General features: G+C 42.6%; 1 protein-coding gene across 1 annotated transcript in view; it reads left to right on the forward strand.

Moving 5' to 3' along the window:
• CPNE4 (copine 4) overlaps positions 1-14,454 on the forward strand; it is a 335,322-nt gene that overhangs the window by 218,959 nt on the left and 101,909 nt on the right. The window contains exons 7-8 of the mRNA XM_073333242.2: positions 1,561-1,644; positions 3,646-3,735. Coding sequence (XP_073189343.1) covers positions 1,561-1,644; positions 3,646-3,735 — 174 coding nt within the window. The remainder of the gene's footprint in view (positions 1-1,560; positions 1,645-3,645; positions 3,736-14,454) is intronic.

The following is a 14,454-nucleotide window of genomic DNA, read 5'->3' on the forward strand; positions in this document are numbered from 1 at the left end:
TTTACTGCATAGGTTCAGAAAGAATTGGATTTTTCTTATGTATTTAAGGAGACACCATAAGCTAAAATTCATAAATTAAAAATCCTTCCTTTCCTAGATTATGAAAACAGCATAGATTTAAAAATAATGTATTTAGGGCACTCCACTAAAGCCAGTTCTTTAGTGTTTTCATGAAACTGAACTAGAGTGACATTGTGTTGATTCTCTTTATTTGTTTGAGTCTATTTCCAGTTTTCTTTTTCTCTTGTACTCACAAAATGTTGTTGTTCTGTTTGAATTTTCAGTACTGTAGAGGAATTTTCGAGGGTAGGGGGTGGATGGTTTGCGTTGAAATTACTTTTATCAAAGATCCATAAATGCTTTTGTGTTCATATTAGGTTTGTTAAAACTTTTTAAAAACCTGCATTGTGACTGCTTGATCCTGCAGACTCTTACCACCATTTACTGTATGTTTATGACTACTCCCATTAACTACAGTGAGATTACTCAGGTGCATAAGGTTACTCACATGCCTACATTTTTGCAGGATCAGGGCCTACACTGAGTTTGTGCATTTCAAATAATAGGCCACATCCTTGCCCATGCTCCAGCTGCTTTCTGCTGTATTTGGAAAGGTGGTTTAACCATCTACCTAGGGATTCCTTGCTACAGGGGGCTGGTAGGAGGTTGTGGTTGAGAGAAAAGGCGCCATGGTCAGAACATTGCTGTGCTCCAACTGTCGGCAGCTTTGGTAGCAGCCTCTTGGGGCTATAGACAGCAGCACAGTTTAGAGCAGCTCAAACGATGCTCAGTGCTTCATCAGGAACAGGATCCAGGATCCAGTAAACATTTGCAGCCCTCTCCTACAATCAGCTGCATGCAGTGCATAATAGCAGAGCTGAGACACTCAGGCAAAGTGCCCAAAAAGGATTATTTGTCATGATGAGATATTTTGGATTTGCCCATAGTTAGGGGCATCTAGCAGCTTCCCTTTTCCCCTGTTCTGTTTATTGTTTAAACACTAGGTCATGTCTTTAATACTTAGGAGGACTCTTTTCCCTAAGAATACATCACCAAGCCTCCAGTGTAGCTTGCCTCTGCTAATGTTTGTTGACAATATAATTATATCCCAGCCATTGAAATTCTGTTTGAGTTATCTAAATAGGACTAAATTCATCCATGGTGTAACTCCTTTGAAATCTGGTCCAGCTTGACAAATATAATAAAACTGATGATAAATGACCAAACTCATATTTAGGACAGAAATAAATCCGCTAGATAGGTTGCACTTAGCAGGAATCAGGTTGGGTACAGGTGGGGCAGTTATCATTAAAAGAGAAAGCAGGCAACTATATTACTGTAAACAATGCCTATCGCCATGATTGAATAGCCAAACTGAGACCAGCGGAACCATTGTGTAAGTCCTGATGGGACGAGTAAGGATAAAAGATAGTTCTGGGATACCTAATGGTCTCACTGAAACAGAATTAGCATTTCTTTTTCTTTAGCAGGGAAGCAGAGGGGTGCTGCGGGTACAGTCTAATGGGTCTCAAGAGTAAAGTGCTCTGAATTTTATTCTAGGATTTTTTCAGCAAATCTGATCCATTTCTGGAGATTTTCCGGATGAATGATGACGCCACCCAGCAGCTCGTCCACAGGACTGAGGTGAGTAATGGGCTGGTTTTATTCTCCAAGGGCACTGCTGCTCTGTAGCAAGGAATAGTTTTTTCTCAATAGTTTTATTTCAAAGGACACTCCCAAGCAGCCACACTGACTCACTGAGGTTCTACTTACTCCTTTCCCTCCAGTTTCGCACGAGGATAACTATTGGCTTCAGTACAGCTAGTCCTGCTGGGAATGAGAAGAGAATGTTCTTGGAACCTAAGATGCATGCTTAATTTAATTTACAGCATATAATTGTGTTTGATGGGGTGACACTTTCTCGGGGCACCCAGAACTATAAGTCAGTCGTTCTCAATCAGTGGTCCAGGGTACTGCAAGCAGGATTCAGGGGGTCTGTCAAACAGGCCAGCGTCAGACTCGCTGGGGCCTAGGGCAGAAAGCCAAAGCCCCACAGCACGGGGCTGACGCCTGGGTCCCTGAGCCCCACCACCTTGGGCTGAAGCCGAAGCCTGAGCAATGAAGCTTTGTTGGGGCCCCTGTGGCGTGGGGCCCCAGGCAATTGCCCTGCTTGTTACCCCGTAACACCAGCCGTGGCTTTTATATGCAGAAAACGCGTTGCTGTGCACAGGTGGGCTGTGGAGTTTTTAGAGCATGTTGGTGGGGCAGGCTCAGAAAAAAAAAAGTTGAGAACCCCTACTCTAGGTGACCTTGTTACCCCTGTGCCTTAGCAAAAGAGAGACTTGCGGGTGCCAAATGGGGTGACACCTCCTGTCACCCTAGTCTGTTAGCCACTCTAGGCAGACTTCTCAGAATTCTGCCAGCCTTTACTTTGCCTTGCAGGTAACACTTGCCATAGACACTTACTCCGTGGGTGCTCCAGGGCTGTTTTTCTTTACTTTGACTGGTTCTCCAGATGGACCACTCTGCCTGCGTATACCCAACTTTCTATTTTTTCATGATTTCACATATGTGGCTCTTGCCCTTTTTTTGTGTCTTTGGGCTTGATCCCACTGTCCGAGCTCCAAGACTGTGTACAGTGGGAATTTTACCAACGTAAGAACAAAAGGGTCGGATCCTTCATGGATTCCAAAGTGGAGAATCAAAATTATGTGAAAAATTAGTCACTGAATCAGATTTTGACTTCAGGCACATATGCCTGACTCCTATTGCAGTCTGTGGGAGCCACAGGCAAGAATCTGAATCCAGAATTCAGACCATATCATTAACTTTCTAATTGCATGGCACTGGTACTTAGCATCATGGTAAATAACCTGGTACAGCACATACCATGGGCCATATCCTCTTCCTAACAAAAAACCTGAGAAAATGGGCTGTGTGTGGGAAAGGTCCAGGGGGCCAGAGTAGATGGAATCCTCCCCCCAACCACACCTACGTACACCGGGCTACAGTACATTGCTGCTAGTGCAGACACAGTCGCTTCCAACACTGCTGCTTTGACTGGAACGCAGTCCTGTGGCATGCAGGGGTCTGGGTCCTTGAGCTAGCTCTCTACATCTTTTCACCATAGACCCACAAAGACTTTGCTACATTCAGGGCTTGTTCCATCTGTTGGAGGGGCGGGGGCAGGATTTGCTCCCGGGTAACTAATTGGTCAGCAGTCACTATGTCAGTAAAGAGTATTTTCAAGGGCTTTAACACACTGGGATTTTAGTTAGCTCAGGCTGTTGCTTTTTAAGAGCCTCATCCAAAGCCCGCTGCAGTCAGTAGGAGGACTCCTGTGGTCTTCACTGGGCTTTAGATCAGGGCCTAATCTATATTAATTCTCTCTTGTTGCCATCCAAGCATAACCGTACACATAGAAAAGATTTCATTAAGCAGAACAGTCTTTGCTTGTCCAGTGGATTGCTACAAAAACATTGCCAACAATATGGTGTACTTACTTTGATGGATCAAAGGTTTACTCTCTACACATTTTCCCCTTTCTGATTAACATACTGTGTTGAAAGTCATAGTTATTGTTTAGCATTCTATTTTGAAACATGAAGATGTCAAGTATTTTCCTTTCTTTCTTTTCCTTCACAGGTTGTGATGAATAACTTAAATCCAGCCTGGAAATCATTTAAAGTGTCTGTAAATTCTCTGTGCAGTGGAGATGAGGATCGCAGACTAAAGGTCAGAGGCCTGTCTATACCATGGAACAGTTTTCCTTTTAGAAAACCAAACTTTGTTTCCAGTTTTCGATGAAAGATTGCAACTTCACAATGTCTTCTCCTTTGACACCAATGCTGATCACACAGCTGGATTATGATTAATCAAATCAAATTAGAGATGTACAGCAATGATAATCCAAGTTGTTTAGCTAATTACCATTTCTGACAATGTGAGTTCTCCAAGGGAACTCCACTTAAGTCAATTGAATTGCAGTGGTTCTTATAGTAACCTGGAAAATAAGGTGGATGTAAGCGCCAAGCAGTTTATACATGCTGCTGGACAATTTATAATTAGAATTATTAATCTAGTGGAAGTATATTCGGATAAGGAAGCTACCATCTAACCACTGCTTCCCCACTCCCACATATGAACAACCTTCGCTTACCAGAGGAACTTATATAATAATACAGCTGTCAATATGTGGAAACCGAGATGATCAGAGAGGAATATGTGATGTTGTAGCACCACACTTATGGACCATCAGACAGACTGGTGGTGAAAGCCTTGCATGCTGATGGTGGGGAAGCTCATTTTCTCTTGATGCTTCTGGTGAAACCAAGGCAGGGGCCATGTTTACATGTCTTCTAATTGGTTTGCTCTTAGACTCCTGCAAATCATGAGGGGAATTCCAAGGTTATGAAGGGCACCACTAAACAACCAGCCCCTTTTACTTCACTAATGAAATCTGTAGGTCTATTAGAAATGATGCACACAGCAGGTGAGTGATTAGAGTTTGGAAAGGGTTTGTGAAGATGTTAGGACCATCCTTATGCTTGAAACATTACACTTGAGCAGAAAGTTCCCTTCTCTCTCTCTCTTTGCCTGGTGGTGTTCTTCTTAGCCTAACAGTTTGGTTGATGCTAGCTTCAATTAAGGATTCAAATTTGTTTTCAAAGGAAATGTAAAAAGAAAAGGAGTACTTGTGGCACCTTAGAGACTAACCAATTTATTTGAGCATAAGGTTGCGTGAGCGACAGCTCACTTCATCGGATGCATACTGTGGAAAATACAGAAGATGTTTTTATACACAGAGACCATGAAAAAATGGGTGTTTACCACTACAAAAGTTTTTCTCTCCCCCCACCCCACTCTCCTGCTGGTAATAGCTTATCTAAAGTGGATACACAGAGTGATCACTTTAGATAAACTATTACCAGCAGGAGAGTGGGGTGAGGGGAGAGAAAACCTTTTGTAGTGATAAACACCCATTTTTTCATGGTCTGTGTGTATAAAAACATCTTCTGTATTTTCCACAGTATGCATCCGATGAAGTGAGCTGTAGCTCATGAAAGCTTATGCTCAAATAAATGGGTTAGTCTCTAAGGTGCCCTCCCATCAGTTAGGGGGTGTGTGTGCAAGGAGCAGGGACTGAGAAGGTGTGCTGCTGGAGGACTGAGGAATATAAGCGTGATCAGGCTTCAGGAGGAAGATCCTGCAGTGAGGGTAAAGAAGGTGTTGCGATGAGGTCATGGGGAAGTAGCCCAGGGAGTTGTAGATGTCACACAGCTGTTACAAGAGACACTGTAGACAGTTGCAATCCACAGGGCCCTGGGCTGGAACCTGGACTAGAGGGTGGGCATGGGTTCCCCCCAGCCCCCTCAACTCCCTATTTGAGACAAGAGGAGGTGACCTGGACTGTGGGTCCCACCAGAGGGGAAGGTCCCTGGCCTATCCCCTGACCGACTGGGTGGGTCAGCAGAGACTGCAGGGATGTTCTCCTCCCTTTCCCCATGCTGGCCAGCAGTGAGGTTAGATGAGTGAATGGCAGGTTTGAGCCACTAGCAAAAGTGGCCAAACTGAGGGCGGCCATGAATCTCTGAGGCAAGCAAATCCGCCAATAAGTGCAGGACCCACCGAGGCAGAGGAGGAACTTTGTCACAATATACACACCCGACCCCTGCATATGTGAAATGTTAAAAATCTATAAAAATCTTTCCTCTATCCAAAATGTGTGTTCATATCTTTAATTGGGTTTAGTTGTTGTTTAAGCTGCATTTTCTCCACTACAAATTGAGGTCCAATAATGGTAAAAGTGAGTTTCTATTTATCTCCTGAAGTTCATCTCCTTCTCTGCCCTTGACACCCAATCCCATAGCCTTCTGCTATTTTGGTATCAGTATCAGAAGCTGGGTATTCCCCAGAGAAAGTTGACTTTTATTGTTAATAATTTACTGCGCACTCCAAAATGTGTGTGTCATGTAAATAAATAGAAAGCCTAATCTCTCTCCTAAAGAGCTTACAATCTAAGCATTCAGGAGACAGATGGGTAGGGGGAAAGGTTAAGGTTAAGGAAAAAAGGGGACAAGAAATCATAGGGTGGCTTAGGTTTGTGCATTTATTATGGTGATTGTGACCTATTGTCTTAATACTAGCGATAGTGTTAAAGAATTGTAGTGATGTAGGTGTGATGATGATGATAATGGCCATATTAGTAGGCATGTAAATGCTTGTGGTTGCTTCATGGGTTTTTGTTCGTTACTGGGGGTGGGCATGCTGGGCAACAGTGAAAAGGTGGAGGGATGAGTTCTGAAGCAGCAGGGGAGGGTGAAAGGAGTGGGGATGGTGGGGAAGAGAATGACAGAGAGTAGGAAAGAAGAGGAGAGGATGAGGTGGATGGAGGTAGGGGAGAGTGAGTAGGCCAATGGGGATGAGGTCATATGTGATAGCCAGATGTTAGATGGTGAAAAGGAGAAGAATTCAAAAGAGTTACTCTAGGCGGCATCAGGAAGCTGGGGTCATACAGGATTTTTCCCTCTGCTCCCAAGTCCTTCAAGGTCAAACCAATTGTGTTTGAGCAAATACTTATGGGAATGCTGATTTAAATGATAGGTTACATACCACAATTACAACTCATGGGTGAATACCGTCTGGTCCTGGTGACTTATTACTCTTTAATTTATCAGTTTTTTCCAAAACCACCTCTTATGACACTTCAATCTGTGACAGTTCCTCAGATTTGTTACTTAAAAAGAATTACTCAGGTTTGGGAATCTCCCTCACATCATCAGCCATGAAGACCGATGTAAAGAATTAATTTAGTTTCTCTGCAATGGCCTTATCTTCCTTGAATGCTCTTTTAGCATCTTGATCGTCCAGTGGCCCCACTGGTTGTTTAGCAGACTTGCTGCTTCTGATGTACTTAAAAAAATGTTTGCTATTACTTTTTGAGTCTTTGGCTAACTGTTCTTCAAATTCTTTTTTTGGACTTGACTTGCCATATTTTATGCTCCTATTTTCCTCAAGAGGATTTAACTTCCACTTCTTAAAGGATGCCTTTTTTGTTTGCAGCTTTTAGTTTGTTGTTTAGCCATGGTGGCATGTTGTTGGTTCTCTTACTCCGTTTTTTAATTTGGGGTATACATTTAAGTTGAGCCTTTGTTATGGTGTCTTTAAAAAATTTCCATGCAGCTTGTAGGGTTTTCACTTTTGGCACTGTACCTTTTACTTTCTGTCTAACTAACTTCCTCACTTTTGTACAGTTCCCCTTTCTGAAATTAAATGCTACCATTTAATGCTGCTTTGGTGTCTCCCCCACCCCCACAGGGATATTAAATTTTAGTATTACTATTACCAAGCAGTTCAATTATATTCACCTCTCCCCCACCAGCACAATCTGTTTTGTCCTGATATATTCTGATCCTGGAAGATCCACCCCAGTCTTCCAGGTCTCCCTCTTGAAGCCTTTCCTTGATAATTCATTCCCCATCCAGATATGCCACCTCCACGCCTTGGTTCAAGACCATGAGGGAGTGCCTGGTCCATGACATCCTGGACTCCCAAATGTGCAGAGTGGCCCTGTACTATCTGATTGATTTGGGAGGGTTGTGGGCCAAAAGAACACTCTTAGGAGCCAGTTCATCGTGTACATGTCCCTGCAAAAGCACAGGCCTTCCACAGCAATCACCCTGAGAAGAGTTTTTTCAGAGTAACAGCTGTGTTAGTCTGTATTCGCAAAAAGAAAAGGAGGACTTGTGGCACCTTAGAGACTAACCAATTTATTTGAGCATAAGCTTTCGTGAGCTACAGCTCACTTCATCGGATGCATACAGTGGAAAGTTTAGAAGATCTTATTATATACACACAAAGCATGAAAAAATACCTCCTCCCACCCCACTCTCCTGCTGGTAATAGCTTATCTAAAGTGATCACTCTCCTTACAATGTGTATGATAATCAAGGTGGGCCATTTCCAACACAAATCCAGGTTTTCTCACCCCCCCCCCCCTCCAAACTCACTCTCCTGCTGGTAATAGCTTATCCAAAGTGACCACTCTCCTTACATTGTGTATGATAATCAAGGTGGGCCATTTCCAGCACAAATCCAGGGTTTAACAAGAACGTCTGAGGGTGGGGGTAGGAAAAAACAAGGGGAAATAGGCTACCTTGCATAATGACTAAGCCACTCCCAGTCTCTATTCAAGCCTAAGTTAATTGTATCCAATTTGCAAATGAATTCCAATTCAGCAGTTTCTCGCTGGAGTCTGGATTTGAAGTTTTTTTGTTGTAAAATAACGACTTTCATGTCTGTAATCGCGTGACCAGAGAGATTGAAGTGTTCTCCGACTGGTTTATGAATGTTAAAGAGTGACCTCGTGGTGCCCAGGGAGGGAGGATTTGGCATTGATAGTCTCAAACCCAGGCATATGTGACTGGTGAGGGGGAGCGTTATTCTCTGTCCCACTGAGCTGCAAAGGGAACTGCTGCTAATTCCCCTCCACCAGAAGCTACATCTGCTGACTCAGTGAGGTCAGATTACAAACAGCAAACTTCTGATTATACACGGTGGTGTCCAAAGATTCCTGTTCCTGTCACTTCTCTTGTCTGAGCAACTAGGCTGTCAGTGACCCCTGTGACCAAGTCCCTGCTTCCTTGCCTGGTTTCTGCTCCTCATTCCTGCTTTCTCTCCTTGTCCCTATATCTGTTACCATGCCTCGTCCCTGTTCTTGATCCCCTGCTTCCTCATCCTGCTTCCTTGCCCTGACCCTGGTTGCTGACTCTGGTTTGGACTGCTGATGTGACCCCCGAGCATGACCCTATTTCTGGCTCTAACCTCTAGAGCAGACAGCCCATGTTACAGCCCCTAACAAATAGCTTTTGTTTTTTCTGTAATTTTGTGTATGTAAATAATTGCAGGCACAGCTCCAAAGATTCAGATGTCCAAGTACTTGCCTATGCCCGCAATCAGGTATCTATAATAGACACCTAAGTGGTAGCAATTTATCACAAATTCTGTTACCATTAATTGTGAGTGCAAAATCATACCTCCCCAGTAAGAATCCAGGTTGAGCTTCTTTAAAATTCAGGCCCTTAAGCCTCTTGGATAGGTGGCACTGCAAGACTACATTAGTGTGATACAGAGGTTTCCAAAAATGAGTTGTTTGCCGCAAGGGCTGTATTACTTCGAAAATTACCATTCCATTTGCTTTCCATTTGGACCATAACTTCGGACCTGTAACAGCAGAGAGGAAAACAGAGGAAGGAATTTTGGGAGTCTGTAGTATTGTGTACTTTTTTTGGTACAGTATAAAATTGCCTAAGCATTCTACTTTTCAGTGTAAAGTTCCTGTGCTGGAATACTTATAGACTAGAGCATTTATGAAAAAAAACGGACTTTCTATTTTCTAAAATGAAATGAGAGAGAGAGAGAGAGAGAGAAAGTAATATATTTCTGCGAAGTGCTGGAAAAAAAATCCTTCACAATATTAAATATGGAGGCTTTTAGTATATTCTGACTGAGCCCCAGCCGCTTGCCTGGGTAGTCTGAACACTGGGCACAGAAATAATTTAAAGCTGGATAATTTGCATGTGTACTAGCTATTTCATTCTGATGTCACTTTGAAAGGCATTTCTAAATGGAGCCTTTGGGGAACCAGAAAAGCTTAGGGGGAGGTATAGGCTTGTGTAACATTTGCCCAGTAATGGACAGATTGCAACGACTCATTGGAACCTCTTTCCTTTGGATTCCTGATGAAAGAAGAGTTAACAATAGTCTGTGCACCTCACCATGCAAGGCTCTGCACATGTCAATTGGAGCAGAGCCTTGCATGCCCCAGCCTTTCATCTCTGCCATTGAAATCACATGTGTATTGAGATCAGTGCTTTGACTCCCATTATGAGGAACAGGGATTAACATCACAAAAACACATTAAAACAATACAGCTCATTTTCAAAAGTTTGCCTTTAATAGGTCTCAGATTCACAACAGCTTTAGAATGCTTCAGGCACTTGAAACATTCTTGCACAAAAGATGTGTTGTATTTAAAATAAGACATGCAAGGTCAATAAGATTAAAGCAGCCAGCGAATAGACACCCTCAAAACTCTTTCATCAGTTTCTTTTACAGAATCTGTTAATTTTGGATTCCTTGTGGAGGTTTTTTTTTATTATCTTCCTATTTAGCTGTGGTGCAGAGAACATTTTTGTTATTTCTCTCAGGCTGGTTTGTAAAGCTTTAGTTCATTTTACTGAGTCGCAATTACTACTCCTGAAGGTATTATGTTAATGGAGTATTAGATTTATGAGCTGCTCAGCTTTTCTTCACAGACATTGACACCATTTTGGGGGTCTAGGCACCCCTCAGTGATGATCTGCAACTCCTTTTGGTATTGCACACTTGTAAGCATGTTGAGGGGGAGGACAGTGTCCTTTGGGCTAAAGCTGACATGTTTTCTTCCTAATTTCTAAAGACCAGGGATCAGTTTATATCAATATTTATTTACAAGGCTCAAGGAGAACATGATCCCTTTGAGAGCAATTTCATTTACCTCTTACACATTGAACGTCATTAGCTGTGGAATGTTGGCACCTAAAATGTGGTCTATCTTTCACTTTAAATAAAGGGGCATTTTGAACCTAGTATTGCATATTAAGGAGCTTCTGTCTGTCCTCTGTCTATTCATCCTAATAGTTCCAGGTTTCTCTTATTCCAGAGACTCTTTGGTTACATAAGCTAGAAACTGTCTCCTTTACATTAGCTGCTGTTGTAAATAAACATTCGGGAAGGCACAGAAGAGAGTACACGGTGCGCAAACAGTGACAAGCACATGCTGTACAATACAAAAAGTACCGTGTACTCTGCAGGGAATGCATATTGTGGAGCATGCACTGAGAGCAGTCTGAAAGGACACGCATGCAAAACTGGGAGGAAACCAGGACAAAAAGGTAGATACACGTAAAGTACTAAAAGCCGGAGAGAGAGAAATCAGAGAAATCTCTGCAGAGTACAATAAGGATAGTTTCCCTGCTTTAAATATATGGGGGGAATTTTTCAAAAGCACTAATGGCAATTAGCCATCTTCCTGCCATTTGTGCATTTGAAAATCTTCCCCCATATTGTGAAGCATAGGCAGGATTATTATTTTGAGTAGCTCCACTGACAGGCTTCTCACATGCAACAGGCCTCACATTATTAAATAGAAAAAGATAGATTACCTTAATCCTAATTGAAAATGTTGCCCTTTCTTTGACATTGGCTTGGGTTGCCAACTTTCTACTCACACAAAACTGAACACCCTTGCCCTGCCCCTCCTCTGAGGTCCACCCTCATTCCATTCCTCCCCCTCTGTCGCTCGCTCTCGCCACCCTCACTCACTTGCTCATTTTCACTGGGTTGGCTCAGGGGGCTGGGTGTGGGGAGGGGTGAGAGCTCCGGCTGGGGGTGTGGGCTCTGGAGTGGGGCCAGAAATGGGGAGTTCAGAGTATGGGAGGGGACTCCAGGCTGGGGCAGTGGGTTCGGATACGAGAGGGGGTGAGGGTTCTGGCTGGAGGTGGAGACTCTGGGGTGGGGCTGGGGGGTTTGGTGTGCAGGAGGGTGCTCCAGAGAGGGACGGAGGGGTTTGGAGGGTGGGAGGGGGATCACGGCTGGGGCAGGGGGTTGGGGCAAGGAGGGCGAGGAGAGTGAGGGTTCCAGCTGGGGGACAGGCTCTGGGATGGGGAACCTTTTTTCTGTCACGGACCTTTGACCCACATAAAAAAGTCTATCATGAGCCACTCACCTGCCCAGGGGGGCGCAGAGGCTCAGGCCTTCCCCCGCTTGTGGCTCTAGCCCCACGGGGGCGTGCCATGGGCCAGATGAAATTAACCATGGGTCTGGATCCAGCCCGTGGCCCTAGGTTCCCCACCCCTGCCCTACACATAGGAGCCAGAAGGGGGGACATGCTGGCTGCTTCCCAGGAGCCATGTGGAGTGGAGGCCCGCAGGAAGCCTGCCAACCCTGCTGTGCCACCAACTGGAGAGTCAGCAGCCCAGTCAGCGGTGCTGACCAGAACCGCCAGGATCCCTTTTTGAGCGGGTGTTCCAGTCGAAAAAACGAACACCAGATCACCCTAAGCCCACAAGTAATCTTGGGGCCTGATTCTGCCATTCTTACTTGTGCTGAGTAGCAATTTGTCACACAAGTAGTCCCTGATTTGTCAGTCTGTAGTTGAGTTCTCACATGTGTAGTCCCGTTGACCTCATTGGGTCTATTAATGGAATTAAGTACTATTCTTCAGCATAAAGATTATAGAATCAGATCTTTTGGGTGGTAAACTCTTCAAGGCAGGGACTCCATCTGTCTCTGTTTTGTAGAGCATTGTGCACATCTATGGTACTAGAGATGCATTGTACATGCATAGGTTTTTGTTGGATAGGGGTCTATATAAATAATAATAATGCACTACATTTTTCAATCCAACAGGTTCTATTAAAGCTGCTAAAACTGAATCTTTATGCTAAAATGATATGGTTGATTGTTAACATTTTCTTCTTAAGACAGATTTACATTTTGTTTAAATAAACCATATGCATAATAACCTCTTTGGCCTGTCTGATACTATTATATGTGGTTCATGCCTTATAATATTATAGATGATGTTCTATGGTTTGTTTTTTCTTAGAAATGTAGATTTTATCATACAGGATTCATGTATTAATATTAGCCTTCTAATATCACTTCATTACTTTAACCTTAATCCTCTTTCCAAGATGCTCTTTCTATTCAACTTTTAGCCTATGTTGTGTTGTGGATTTTCAGGACGTTTCCTCTGTGTGTCTTTGTTTAGTAGTAGTTGTACCTGAGTTTCTTCTAGGCTGCTCAAAAGTGCTGAATCTCATGGATTCCTTTGGATCATTAGCAATTCTTTTTTGAAAGGCCCATAAATGTATTGGATGCACTAGCCCATGTGAAGCAACAGTGAACAGCAATGATTATTTTGATATTTGTCTAAGTTATCCCTGGAATGTTTTCTAGAGCAATAAGCTTACAATGACCATCAATACCTTACTACAGTCTTGCTAATGTAGGTATTTTGTACACCGTAATCCTTCAATAAGCACTCAAAATCTCTGAAAGCAGCCAGTGGTGAAGTTAACCTTGTGAAACCTCTGAAGAAGACTAAAAGTAAAGCTTAAGTGACAAGCAATAAGTAATACATTCTGACAAATCCATTAGTGCTTTTACTCTTTTGTGTTTTATCTGTCATGCATGATTCTAAGTGCTAATGCAACAAGACATGGTGTATGGTCAACAGCAATAATGTTTGTGCAGGATTTTAAATGCCAAATAGAAAAAAGGAAAATGCAAGCAAGCTGAAAAGGCAATTTAAACTTGTCTAGGGATTTCATGCCTTTCCTGGGAAGAATGTGCATTTGTTCTTTTTTTGTTTTGTTGTTGTTTTAATTCCATGTAGAACCAAACTGACAGCCAGAACCAAAGCTAGAAGATAGTCTAGAAGTAACTTCCTAGCAGAGGGTTATAGTTTCATTTACCCATCAGTATGCTGTCAGTCAAACCTGATTCAGTACCACTTCTGCAACTTTTAGTCCTGTTGAGAAATACTTACACATAGATAGCCTTATGACTTTTGTACATGAGGCCTAAAAATGTCTCAAGCAGTTTTTACAGTAAATCTGTTCTTTCATTAGATGAGATTAAAGTTCTTGAAATAACTAAGTAATTCTCAGAGGTTTGTTTCTTTATTGACTGGTATAAGTAGTATTTACTTGACTGGTAGTCCCAATGAAGTAATTTTATAGTGAGTTTTCAGGGAAGTTTCTTTGTGATATAGGATGTGCTTCTTGATAATTTCAGCTAAGATTCCCTTAGTCTTGTCAAAATGAAAATGTGGATTTCTTTGGATCATTGTGGAGTGGAATCCATACATGTATTTGATGCAATAGAAACCTGACAAAAAGTCAATGGGACTATTCATGTAAATAAGTACCACTCAACAAGAGCAAGAGTTTCAGAACTGGTCCCTCAGAGAATGATCTACTTATTTTGAGGAAAATGAAAGGGAAAAAACATGCCACAAAATCCATATCCTTTGAGGGTATCTTTAGGCCTTCTTGTACAAAAGTCATAGGTCCTGATTCTCCTGTATATGACCATGCTAACATTCTAGTCTTCTAAATGTTTATATTTCTTTTCACATTTTCCCATTCCCTGTCCACATGCCAGTGGTTACAGGAGTACCATTATATGGGCTATGCGTTTTAAAAACCTATTGGTTCTTCCTCACGAGGTTTACAGTGGTTGCGGGCAATCAGTGGCAGCTACTCTTCCCATTTTGTCAGATCTGGTTAATGTATACCTCAGCAATTTTTTTTAATGAGTGTAGTCTTGATTCATTAATCTCAGCAATGCATTTTGATCACTGATTTGTATGAAGAAGTTGAGGACTGATCAGATATTCTCCATAAA

The sequence above is a fragment of the Lepidochelys kempii genome, chromosome 2 (genome assembly GCF_965140285.1).
Source record: "Lepidochelys kempii isolate rLepKem1 chromosome 2, rLepKem1.hap1, whole genome shotgun sequence".
In the NCBI taxonomy this organism is placed as follows: domain Eukaryota; kingdom Metazoa; phylum Chordata; order Testudines; family Cheloniidae; genus Lepidochelys; species Lepidochelys kempii.